The 13,120-nt window shown below is 43.5% G+C and overlaps 1 protein-coding gene across 1 annotated transcript; it reads left to right on the plus strand.

Annotated features, from left to right (window-relative positions):
* Positions 1-3,777: 3,777 nt before the first annotated feature.
* Positions 3,778-8,656, plus strand: SRP19 (signal recognition particle 19). Its single transcript, XM_082784307.1, has 5 exons — positions 3,778-3,860; positions 4,926-5,001; positions 6,078-6,149; positions 6,782-6,893; positions 7,995-8,656. Exons 1-5 carry the CDS (start codon positions 3,823-3,825, stop codon positions 8,126-8,128), a joined length of 432 nt encoding a protein of 143 aa, XP_082640433.1. The 5' UTR covers positions 3,778-3,822; the 3' UTR covers positions 8,129-8,656.
* Positions 8,657-13,120: the final 4,464 nt, after the last annotated feature.

The raw sequence follows: 13,120 nt of genomic DNA on the forward strand, positions 1-13,120 counted from the left end.
TTGTTATTTACCCCGCGTAGGTCAAGGGATGGGTCTAGGTGAAGTAATCCAAGACTTTTAGCTCTGAACAGAGTACAATCGGGGACTATTTCAAAGCAACTCTGATTGTCAGCTGCTCTTGTGCAGCACTTAAACAGATGAAGCATATTCATCTACTGTGGCCTTAGAAATCTTGGGGATGTTTTTCTTTCATCTTAAGGATATACAGCCTATTAAGATTGATTATGGGCTTCTAGCATCAAGATGAACAGAACCAAGGGTTCTGCTGATTAATAAAGATAGTTGTGCAGCTGCTGTCTCTGCAGGACAGGCATGAGGAAGAACACCTCCAGAAAATGCTAAGTAGACTCTGTATTTAAAATAATCGCTCCTTTTGGGAAAGCAGTATACATACTGCAAAGTGGAGTACACCAAGAATGAAATGGCTCACTCTGAAAATTGCAATTTCATGGTAAGTAATACTAGTTTTACAGCTCTGAATTAAGGACGGCATTCTTCTCCCTCTATGCTGATGAAAGGTCTCTGTTCGAGAGACCAGGTTTACACCTCTCTGTACTTCAGTCTCAAGCATGAAGTACACTTCCATTTTGAACACTTTTTTTCCAGACCCCATAGTGAAGTTTAAAATATATTTTTTGAATCCTAGTTTATAAAGATTGCAGAGAAAATCCTTCTTAGCTTGCCCCCTTCCTTTCCATGTCCACTGGACCAATTAACACCTCTCTGCATCCCCTTTTTGTTCCACATTTTATCTGCAGTCCACTACAGATCTCTTGCACCCATCTAGCTGAAAACACGCCTCCTGAATGACTTCACTAGTCCACCTATTATAGAGGCATGTCTAGCATGACTGACTATGCAGTGTAACACTGGGTTAGAGAAAACTGAACACGTAAGCTTGGTCTGAATAAACTGACATCTGTACATGACCCTTTCAGTGAAACACAGCAGTACTGATGCAGCTCAAGCCATTTATCTGCGCTTGGAGTGCCACTTCTGTTCAGGGCACTTGGATTTATCACAGGTGAAGTGTACCACTCCCTAGTAAAACCAATTTGAACTTCTATTTCATTATTTTATAGGGCCCTTGATTTTATTTTGTTTTATTTTATTGGGGCAGGGGCAATGATACTATTTTTCTTCCCCAGACATTCTTAACAGTAACAAAGTAAGGTCTGACTAGGCACACAACTTGCTGCTGACAGTGTGCGCAGTGAAGAAATTCTCTGAAATGCAGGCAGTGCAGTGTTCATTCCTTGCCCCTTCCACAGCAGTAATGACAAATGGAATAACTTCAAGTTATGCACAGCTTTCAGAGACCAGGAGCCATGGTATTAAGCAAAGGCAGTATTTGCAGTCTTGACATTTTGCTACAGACATGCATGAGTCCTATGCTCACCAGCGATTGCATCTTCAGCTTGCTTTAAAATATTTAAAGCCTGTCAGGTTTTGATTGCTTCATTATTAAATTTCTGATGTCAGGGATAGCACATATTTGGAAAGTGCATGCAGCCATAACGTGCCTGAGCTAGTGTGCTTTGTGACCTACTTCTGTCCCTGAATTCTTCAGGCTAGAATTAAGCAGAACTCAAGTTTGAAATGTATTTCTTATGACACGAGAACAAATGTAGTGACTGGATGCCGTATAGTCAATGAGGTCATTCTATAACGATGATGGGGATTAAATTGACATGTTTGTACCTAATGGTTCATTTTAGGCATGTTAGCTTCACTAACACTATGAATACTAGTACCAAGAAGTAAGATTGGTATGTAACAATAGGATCGGCAGAAAAGAAGACATACTTCCCTCATCATCAGTCACGTATGCCACATGATTCAGTCTAGCCCAAAAAACTCCCAGCAATTTTTTATGATTTTTTCATCTGAAAAATAAACAATCAATCATTTTTGTTGTTACCGAAAATACTGATATAGGCAATGTAGCTTTTGCCCTGATATAGTAAGTTTAAATACTGTTTTAGAAGCGGAGCCATTGCCCCTAATATGTTGGCATTAAATAGCTGTATGAATTCAAGTGAAGGAAAAAAATAGCCTGCAATTGTCAAACAACATTAAAAAATAAAACGCACAAAAGCTTTCTCAGTGTCCTGAACTATGTGGGTTGACTGAGAGCAAACTTAATATGCAACGATGGTACTGTGCCATCCATAAACCGGTGACGTTCAATGCCTTCTTCAATGTAAAGTCACAGTAGTGTTTCTCAAGCTGAGATCTAATGGTAGTCCACTATGCACCAGAACTTGCTTTAAAAAGTAACTCTGAAATTACAAACATTGAGAAATTTAACAATACCAACAACAAAAACCAGAGTGAAGAGATAACTTTTAATGTTGGTGATGGATATCTCAGTGGAAAACCACTTAATGGATGTGTGCATGTGTGTGCAACGAAGAGTTAAAACCGTGTACAAAGCAAGAACACGGAATCCATTATCAAGCTAGTACTAACAAGATGTTTTGTTATTAAAAAATAGACATCTAAATAATTACTTTCAATAGATGACCTTTTGGAGAGGTACACTTACCTCTGTATTATCCAGGTTAGTTGTAACCAGTAGATCACCCTCCAAAAATCTGTCCTTAGCACATTGCTAAACTTTGGCATGTTGGATCAACAGCTTCCTTCACAACTCTGCATAACCTTTTTCTTTCTTTCTTTCTTTCTTTTTTTTTTTTTTAGCTGCTGAGCTTGTTGTGTCACGTTTGTGAAGAGCTGCTGTGCTTCTGGACAGCTGCAGTCTGATTTTTGAAAGCTGCTACTGCAGAGACCACAGAGTTGCACTGCTCATATTTCTTTCCTGCAGTACTTTGTACAGCTTATTGACTTCTGACGTAACGAGAGCAAAGATAGAAGACAACAAAACTGTCCATCATCCAAAACACTGAACAGACCAAGTAACTCATTGATGGGTGCCAAATGCCATCCTGTCTTGCGTTGTGTCCAGAAGGGCGACGAAGCTGGTGAGGGGCCTGGAGAACAAGTCCTACGAGGAGCGGCTGAGGGAGCTGGGCTTGTTCAGCCTGGAGAAGAGGAGGCTCAGGGGCGACCTTATCGCTCTCTATGGGTACCTCAAGGGAGGCTGTAGCGAGGTGGGGGTTGGCCTGTTCTCCCACGTGCCTGGTGACAGGATGAGGGGGAATGGGCTTAAGTTGAGCCAGGGGAGGTTTAGATTGGCTATGAGGAAAAACTTCTTTACCGAAAGGGTTGTTAGACATTGGAACAGGCAGCCCATGGGAGTGGTGGAGTCACCATCCCTGGAAGTCTTTAGAAGACGTTTAGATGTAGAGCTTAGGGATATGGTTTAGTGGGGACTGCTAGCGTTAGGTCAGAGGTTGGACTCGATGATCCTGAGGTCTCTTCCAACCTAGACATTCTGTGTCTCAGCACCCTCCTCTCCAGTACTTCCTCTAGGAGACCTGTGCGTTTTGTTAAAGCAGAAAAATTACAGGGAGGGCTAGATGCTCAGCTATTTGTGGAACAGTTCTCTCAGCCTCCCATCGGGGAGGTATCCGAGACGCGCAGCTGTGCCTGAATCATCTGCACTCTGCTCCCGCCCCGCCCCGCCATGAGGCGCGGCCGCCATTTTGTGCACCGCCCCCCCCCCCCAGCGCTAGCTCCTCCCGCCGCGGAGCCCTCAGCGCCCGGCGTTGTGTGCACGTCTCTCCCTCTGATTGGACACGGCGCTCGAAGAGACGGCACCGCCGCCCAATCACACCCCCGAGATGGCGTGCGGGGGCGGGACCCCTCGGCGCGAGGAGGCGGTGCCGGGCGGGCAGCGGCGCAGGCCCGGCCGTTACTATGGCCGCCGCCGCCGCCTCGCCGTCGGACAAGGAGAGGTAATGGCGGGCGGGCGGGCGGCAGCGCGGCCTCGTTACCGCCCCTCGCGTCGTGACCGGAGCCCTCCGGGGCCGGGAGGGCGGCGGCGGGGCGAGGCCGGGGCGTGCGGTGAGGGGGGCCCGTTGAGGGCCGTTACAAGCGGCCGTTACAGCGCGGCCGTTAGAAGCGGCGTGTGGCGGGCCCGGGCGCGGCCTCGGTGGTCTCGTCACGCCCGGGCCGTTGCTGGGCCTCTCCCTGAGGGCCTCGGCCGCGTTTCGGTGTGCCCGAGGGGAGCGTGACTGGGGCGCTGGCGCCGTACGTGCTGGGCAGGATGGGGTGTCGCGAAACAATCTCAATTCAACGTAGTCGAGTCTCTAAGCGTGATTTTTTTCACTTATATAACTTACAAGTTATATAAATCTGGCTAGCGTTAATACGTAGGAAAAAAGTGAATCTTATTTTTGCCTATAACTTACTCATCAACAAAGGTGCTACAGCCCTTTGAGGGAACTTCCATTAATTCTCAGCAAAAAGGAACGTATGAGATATATTTTCTTCTCTTAGCTTTCTGGGTTTTAAGAAATGGGTCAAAACAACGTGGTTTTTTTTCAGCCTCCTTTTCACAGAATTACAGAATCACCTAGGTTGGAAGAGGCCTCCAAGATCACCCAGGCCAGCCTCTGGCCTAACACTAACAGTCCTCTACTAAACCATATCCCTAAGCTCTACATCTAAACGTCTTTTAAAGGCCTCCAGGGATGGTGACTCCACCACTTCCCTGGGCAGCCTGTTCCAATGCCTCACAACCCTTTTTTTCTTCTCAGAACAGATATCCCCACCTTGCGTACGCTTTCTGCCCCCAAAAGTAGTGTCACACAAACGGGATTTTTGCCAAATGGTCAGGCAGCATACTGAATAACTGAAATGGGATTTTGCGGCGTATTAAAAATAAATGAAACTGCTGTGGAAACTTGTGTGTTTTAGCAACTTTTTTTTTTTTTTTTTTACTAGGAAAATAATGTTTAAACAATGTCAGGAGTCGATGTTACTTAATTAAAACTTCCTGTTCTCTCTTTTTTTTCTAGATTTATCTGCATTTATCCAGCATATTTAAACAACAAGAAGACAATAGCAGAAGGAAGAAGGATACCTATAGACAAAGTAATTTTGGGGGCAGCAGGGAAATATGATGCTTTGTTTTGCTGTGCAGTAGTGAGCAAAGAATTGGAAAACAAAAATAAATTTCAAAGCTATCGATCTTTCCTATGCCCTGTGGCAAGTAGCTTGATAACTAGAAATTACAGTGTGTTTGACAATAATCTAATGTCAATGTGTCGAGTTGGTAGAGGAGCTCTGGGTTCAGGCATCTGTTTTCATGTGAGCAGCACCCTTGGCAAGAAGGTGAAGCAATGAAAACCAAATGTGCTCAATCTATTACAGAATTGATTTGCCAAATAAGAGAGTGATGCGGAAAAGAATATTTAGCTTGTGATTGTGTGCTTCATGACTGGCTTATCGAAACATGCCCATATTCTGTGCTTTGTCCTCTTTGCTGCTGTCTGTCAAAGATAAGAGCTTATCTATGAGCTTAGGCTATGCTGTGGCATGTAGATGTGGTAGTTGCTGTTGTTTTCAATCTGTACGGAAATAGTTTTGATCACATCCTTCTTTATAGCATTTTTGACGAGCAATGCTGGCAATTTAAATGGCTTTTCTCACTGGTTAGGAAGTTTCGGTGGTGTTTTGTTTTTCTTTCTCCTGATAATAGTTTAAAAAAAAAAAAGTGAAAATAATTCTTGAGCATATACATTGCCAGTCAAAGATCTGTTTATGGGATGAATCTGCTGCCACAGGCCTAAAAAGTTTACATTAAAAGAGACAAAAATGTTTATCTGCAGTCTTTGCTATAGTTTTGCTGTCATTAATTTGTCTTTTTTGGTTCTATATAAATATAATAGATGTTGTTTCAGTTATTTTTCCTAGGCAATTCTGCTACCTTCTCCTATGTCCTAAATAATTGTGTCTTATCTGCTTTGCTTTACTGATACCTTATATATTCTTTTTGATGTTCCCTAATCTGTAGGAGGGCAGTAGATAAGTCACTATTTGCAGTGCCATCTCTTTGCCCATCTGCTTTTTCTAGCTGTAAAGTATGGAGTGGGAAACACTAACTATTTCTGTATAAGTAGTTAGTGCACCACTGAAAGATGTGTAACAGTAGTATGTTGTTTCAACAGGCTGTTGAAAATCCCACGTCCACAGAAATCCAAGATGTGTGTGCAGCAGTTGGATTCAATGTGCTACTAGAGGTAACGTAAAACAAACAAACCGATCAAAAAAAGCTGCCTCGGTGTTTGTCTCCTATCATTTTGGTTTTTGTTTCAGGCAGGATAAGCTGCAACTGAGAAGTTTTTGTTAGTAGCAATAGAGATATTTGATTGCTTTTGAGTAATAATGATGAAGGAAATGTTTGAAAACTGTGTGCAAGGCAAGAATAACTTGAATCTCTGAGTTAATGTCACTTTTTAAGGTTATAAAAAGATTATTGTTAGTTACCTATTCTGGAAAGATGATCTTAGTATCTCAAAAGTTCTTTGTAAAGTAGAATAAAAGGAAATTCTGCAAGGTGTAACTCTAAAAACACGCATTTTAAAGTTTAATTTGCAATGAAAGGTCGTTATTGGCTGGTTACTTTCTCCCAGTGGAATGAATCTGTGTTTGTAGTGAGGTAACTTTTCACACTTCATTTTCTGAAGAGATTATTAATTTAAAATACTGTTGGCCAAATGCTTGGGGGATGACATGGCTGGAGAGCCACAGGTCTGAGTTGAATCTGCTCAGAAGTCCAGTATGCCGTGACTTAGATCAGATGCCTGACAATTTTTGTAGAAAATGAGTCCATTACTTCATACCTAAGCAAGTTTCTTCTCCCCTGTGACAGAAAAACAAGATGTATCCCAGAGAGTGGAACCGCGATGTGCAGTACAGGGGTAGAGTACGAATTCAGCTCAAACAAGATGATGGCAACCCGTGTTTACCTCAGTTCCCAACACGTGAGTAGAGTATCTGGGTTAGACACTTTACCTGTTAGTAGAACAGAAAGGCTTTGTTTTGTTAGCAGCTTGTTTAATTAGTTCTACTGTTAACAAATTTTAGAATGTTACGTTAAATCTCTTCACCTCTGAAAGTCAACAAAATCAAGTCCATGTATGAGCAGTGAGCGGAGTTTTTAAAAATGCTGTTGTCTTTGATAGTGCTCTTTCTTCAACACTGGAATCAAAAAGAAGTTTGTGGAGTGTTGTGTGATAACTATATTGAGTTAATCATCCATTCAGTTTTGGTTTACCCTTTTTTTGACAGTCGAATCCGAAGATTTCATATTAAAATGGCTCAATTCCACAACTTTTTCTTACTCTGCATACATCAGTTAGGCATCATTACAGGTGCCAGATAGGTAAAACACAACACTGAGTGTCCAGTTCAGTTTTCTACTGTCTGTTTTCAAAAATTAACAATAAAGGGCAGGTCTTGAAGCAGCTCCTTGGAAATTACTTGAAGAGCTATTCTTGTTAGTTGGACTTGTGCATTTTTCTTGACAAGGAATCAAATTGTAAAAGGCAAGCAAATACATATCTGAAGAAGCAGGTAACTTAAGGAAAGAGCAAGAAGAATACTAAAATGAGAGCAGCTGAAGAGCACTGTTAATCAGAAGGAAAAAAAATCAAACCATATTACAGTAGGAAGATGGCAGTGTCTTTGTAAAAACACTTGTAGCTGTTTGCCTAGTCATTTTGTACCAAGTATTTTAGGCCAGTAAGAGTTGAGGGGAGAGAGAAACATAAAGGATGTAGATGCTTTAGATATTGTCAGGTGATGTGCCAGTTCTGGTCTGCTGTAATACCGATTTCTGACATGTCTGATTCCTGTGCTTAAAAAATAAAATTAAAAAAAAAAAAAAAAGACGTTCCTTCCAAACTTCCAGCTACAGAGTGGAGGGAAACTGAACTCCTAGGCTTTATATCCAGTTTAACAGAAACCTGAATCTGAAATGTGTTTAATAGAAATCTAAAATGGAACTGAAGTTTCTGTCTGAAGATGATGTGGATGCTGTTAACGCAGCAGGTGTATGCAATGATCTCTCTCTGTATTTTCAGGTAAATCAGTCATGCTGTATGCCGCAGAAACCATTCCCAAACTGAAAACAAGAACCCAGAAGATGGGAGGTAGCGATCAAAGTCTTCAGCAAGGAGAGGGAGGCAAGAAAGGGAAAGGGAAGAAAAAGAAATGATCCCACATCAGGAGTAACTGTAACATCGAATAGTTGTGGTTATGACAGACATGGATGGACACGTTACCCTACTGCAACTCTGAAGTGAAAGATACAGGACAGAAAGAAACAGGTCAAGCCAAATTGAACTGCCGGCTTATTTTGGAACTGGAATGCATGTACCTGCTTTTCATCTGTAACAATATATCTGTCTTCACACACAACCTGCGAGTCTGAAGCTAGCATCCAGTTCTAAAAGCGGAGCAACATAAGCAAGTCATGTGGAGGGGAGAAATATTTTTTCCAAAAGATATATGCAGCTTTTTAAAAAATAATTGTAAAATTTTATGCAAACTAGATAGGCAAACGTTTTTCCAGCTTGGTTAACCATTTACCTTTGCTAGTAAGGTGACTGTCTTGTTTCTGGAAGGTCTGTACCACCAACTACAAAACGTACATCAGTGACATTATGACTTTGTAAATGTCCTTGCTGATCATCTTTCACAATTGTCAGTACACTAATAAAGGTGGCACATGAATTTTGAAGAACTTAACTTGTATAGTTACTTCTGTCAAAAGTGTTAACTTTCTTCAACAACCTGTTAAAGAAGTCAGTGACATAGTGCAGTGTTAGTATCCTGCTTATGATGACTGAAAACTGAACACATTAAACAAATTGTCGTACTCTTTTTTTGTCTTCTTACAGAATATGAAATACTGTATTATCCTACATGTATTTTGGGTGGTTGTTTGAGAGCTTATGAAACGCACTTCCTAGCTTTACTTTCTACCTGTCAAATACTATTTCTGGTGTCTGAGCCTTGCAATATCTGGTAACATAAAAATATGTGCTCCAAAAATACGTATCTGCAGAGCATGGACAGGGATGGAAACATACCTGGAGAAGATTAATTGATCCAAACAGCTGTCAGTAACAAGGAGCCTTAGAACTATTTGAAGAATGTACTGTAAAAGCTAAACGAGGGGTAATCAGTGTAACGAGACTGAACGGGAAACAGTGCTACCTGTTTTGAGTTTTGTGTTTTTTTTAAATTCCTCATGAGCTTTTCTAATACATGAAAACAAAGCCAATTGAATGTTTTCCCAGGTGGGTGCTAGAAACAAGTTACCAGAGTATTCTGATGATTTTTTCATGCAGCAGTATTCTCTTTTCGAGTTTGTTTAATCTGTCTGTCAGGTATGTTCTCTGGCATCACTTATTTCCCTGTTTCAAAGATAAGCAGCATTCAAAATTCATCTAAACATTTAATGACTATGAGTCTGAAGCAATGAAACTTTCTTGAGTTCTTACTTGATGATGTCTTTGCTCAAGGTACTCATGCTTGTGTTCTGGGTTTTCTTATACTCCTATTCTTTGTTCCACCCAAGTGCTTTTTTTCAAGTGGACAGCAAGTTGCCAGTGACCCTTGGAGCTGCTGCTGGTTGGTACCCACCGCGAAGGACTTGGAGTCCGCTGCCTGTGCGTGGTTCAGAGTCTGCTTTATTTCCTTTCTCTGAGGCTTTTCAGGTGTGGCTCTCGTACTGCAGTGCTGCACGTGGGACGCATTCTTACTCTCACAGCAGCTGCACCCGATCCTGAGGCTGCCGTGATGAGTTCCCCAGCCCGAGCCCCATGGCAGTGCGAGTAACAGCAGAGGCTGCCCGTAGCACAGTGCCTGGAGAGGAAATCCTGTGCTCTCAGGCTGCGGTTGGGTATGGCTCTGTACCAGCAGATCCCTTTTGTTCTGCTGACAAAAGAGTTTGCAGGAGCTTCCTCTGGGTCACCCGGCCTTGAAAATGCAGTGCTGAGGGGTGTTGCTGGGAGCTGACGGAGAGCCCTGCGGCAGGGACGGCGGCGTGGGCACTGCCGGGAGCAGGTGAAGGGCTCGTTACAGGGAGCAGAGGTCGCTCGGTAGTCACTGCTGCTCTGTGAAGCTGAAACAGCAAGTGAGAGGAGCAAGAGTGTGCGATAGTTGTATGGAAGACCGTAACTGCTCACTGATTTAGGGGCTCTGGTTATTCCTGACTGTTCCTGATCACTGAGTAACTTTTCTGAAATATTTAAAGTGGGAGCTCCGTGAAAACTAAAGGATTGTACAAAAACGCTGAGATCAGTTTCTGCAAAAACTGCTGTTAAGCTCAGATACATAAAACTGATTTAATAAATGAACAAAGCTCTGGGTATTTTGGGTAAGGCTGGCTTATTTTAAGCAAATTGTGCACTAGTAGGAAATCAGCTGGTTACTACCAGTAGGGATTCAAAACCCAATTCTCACAGACCCTGCATGCTTCTCCCCTCATCTCTGCGAGCTGAGGGGAGTTCTGCTATTTTTGCTCTACGTTTTGCTTTCTCATTTTCTGTTTGGTTTCAAGTTAGTGCTCTCGTGAGCCATGCTGGCTCTTAAATGAGGCATCGGGCAGCGCAGCACAACTCCCCCTTTACCAGCAGAGATAAGCACGCAAACCTGACTTTTATTTGTGGATTCCTGAGTTTTTAACAAGTGGAGTTAACAAGTAGAGGATAAAAGCAAACAGGCCAGGATAGAAAGTCAGATTCCTCTGCAGGGCTTCTCTTCTCTTCAAAACTATCTTCCGTTATAGCCATCTCTTTTAAGGTATCTGGAAATCTTTTTATTCCTTCTGCCTTGCTTTTTTTTTACTGTCTCCCGCGAGCATTTGCCGCAGCAGCTGCCGAGAGGCCGCTGGGCCGTGCGGCTTCCAGCAGGTGGCAGCGTTAACAAGGGTACGGATCGCGGGGTCAGAGCCCACCTCCGCGGTGCGACGCGGGGAGTCTGGATGCCGGGCTGGCGACCCCCAGAAGGCACCAGGCAAGGTATTTGGAAGCGTATCCTCATTTTCCTGTGCTTCTGGGGGAAGGCACACAGGCAAAGATGAAGCAGGTGAAGGGGACCTGTGAGCTCCAAACCCTTGGAGCAGCCCTTACAGCCGTGACGGCGCCCGGTGGGAGCACTGAGGCAGGCACTGGGCAGCTCTGCAGGCGCAGCGCAGCGGTGACTAAAAATGAAAATTCGGCGCTGTTTCGGGACAGATGCTTCGTCCTTTCGGCTGCGTGAAAGGGAGCACGTAGCTGCTCTCACAGAAGCACAACCGCTGTTACTCAGTTCCTAACATAAAGAGAGTTTCCAAAGGTTATTCTGAAATATGTTTTAATTGAGAGGTGGCAGTATGGTATGAGCATATATAGTTTTCTACCTTCAGTCATGAAATAAATTTCGCAAACAGGTTTGGGGAAAACAGCTACTCTTAAAAATAAAAAACCAACACGTGTACATCCTGTTTGTTGTGCGTGTCAACGATTGGAGCCTTTTAGCTAGCGCTGCCTTTTGGGGCAGCAGCTGCAGCTGGGATGTTCTTGTGCAATGCACTGAGAGCACGCGAGACCCACTGGGTCTCGTTTCATTCTCCGTCAGCAGCTGCAGGTGTAGCTGTGCTTTAATGTGTTTAGCTTCTTCCTGTTACAAACTCGACTTTATGGTGTTATTTTATGTCTTACTACAGCTTTTCAGAGACATCTTTTCCTAAAGAAAAAAGACTTGATACAAATGCTCTCTTCATCTATTGCATTATAACTTTTGAGTTATAACTGTTGATTCACTTGAAAATTGAAATAATTGAAATAATAGGTTGAAATAATACAAAGGCAAATAAAAGGTTGAAATAAAGGTTGAAATAATACAAAGGCAAGTTCTCAAAGTCAGTGAGTTCTCCTCAGTCATGAAGAACCGTTCTGTGCCCCAGGTGGAACATGGACAGTCAAGGAGAATGAACGTTTATCCCTTCTGGTTGGCAGTTTGCTCTGGCAAAACTGCACTTAATGTACTTAGGGCTCTGGGGAGGCCTCGTTGCCGTCTTCCAGTACCTAAAGAGTGCCTACAGAGAAGCTGGGGAGGGACTCTTTGTCAGGAAGGAAAGGGGAAATGGCTTTAACCTAAACAAGGGTAGGCTTAGATTAGAGATAAGGAAGAAATTCTTCCCTCAGAGGGTGGTGAGGCGCTGGCACAGGCTGCCCAGAGAAGCTGTGGATGCCCCATCCCTGGAGGTGTACAAGGCCAGGCTGGATGGGGCTTTGGGCAGCCTGGTCTGGCAGGAGGTGTCCCTGCACATGGCAGGGGGGTGGGATTGGGTGAGCTTTAAGGTCCCTTCCAACCCAACACATGCTATGGTTCTGTGATCCTATGGTGTTACATCATCCTGCAAGGATGCAATAACAAAAATGGAAGGTAAATGAAGCATTTTTATTTGTTTTGTGTGAAATTCCATTTGCCTCACCAAACACATCAACCACATAGCCTTCCAAAAGATGTTAAATTCAACAAAGTTCATCTTCAATTACTTTTACTTGACTGTCTCATGGGTTTGTATGTTGGTGCTGGGTCTAGCTGGGATGTTAACTTTCCCTGCAGTGCTGTGCTCTGCACTTGTAGCTGGAACAGCACTGATATCACTCCAGCGTTGTGCCTATTGCTGTGTAGTGCTGGCACAGCATCGGGCCTCTCTCCAAGCCCCCCAAGAGCCAGCAGGCTGGGGTGGGCAAGAGATGGGGAGGGGACATGGCCGGGGCAGCTGACCTAAACCAACCAAAGGGAAACTCCTTGCCATGTGGTGTCACACTCAGCGATAAAAGCTGGGGAAGTAGTTGGGGGGGGAGCTCTTGTTATGAAGACAGTCATCCTCCCAAACCGCTACACTCACTGAGGCCCTGCTTCCTGGGATATGGCCAAACATCGCTCCTTGGTGGGAAATAGAGAGTAACTTCCTTTCTCCTCTCTGCGCTTCCATGCAGCCTTTTTTTTTTTCCTCTTCCTGACCAAAAGAACATTTAATTAAAGGAATTAAATTATACTTATCTCAACCTATGTTTTTTGTTGTTGTTGTTTGTATGTTTGTTTGTTTTTTTCTTTCCAGCGTACTTTCTTCTTCCCCTCTTCAAAGGATGGGGAGTGAGAGAGCAGTTACGGTGGAGTTCAGCTGCCCAGCTGGGTACCACAGTGG

This window comes from Aythya marila (assembly GCF_965140915.1).
Source record: "Aythya marila genome assembly, chromosome: Z".
Classification (NCBI taxonomy): Eukaryota; Metazoa; Chordata; class Aves; order Anseriformes; family Anatidae; genus Aythya; species Aythya marila.

Excerpts from the sequence above, each read along its gene's own strand:
- SRP19 (XM_082784307.1), top strand. The coding sequence starts at position 3,823 with ATGGCCGCCGCCGCCGCCTCGCCGTCGGACAAGGAGAG. Across the intron at positions 5,002-6,077 it reads GAAGGATACCTATAGACAAA|GCTGTTGAAAATCCCACGTC; the intron begins GTAATTTTGGGG and ends TTGTTTCAACAG. Across the intron at positions 6,150-6,781 it reads GATTCAATGTGCTACTAGAG|AAAAACAAGATGTATCCCAG; the intron begins GTAACGTAAAAC and ends CCCCTGTGACAG.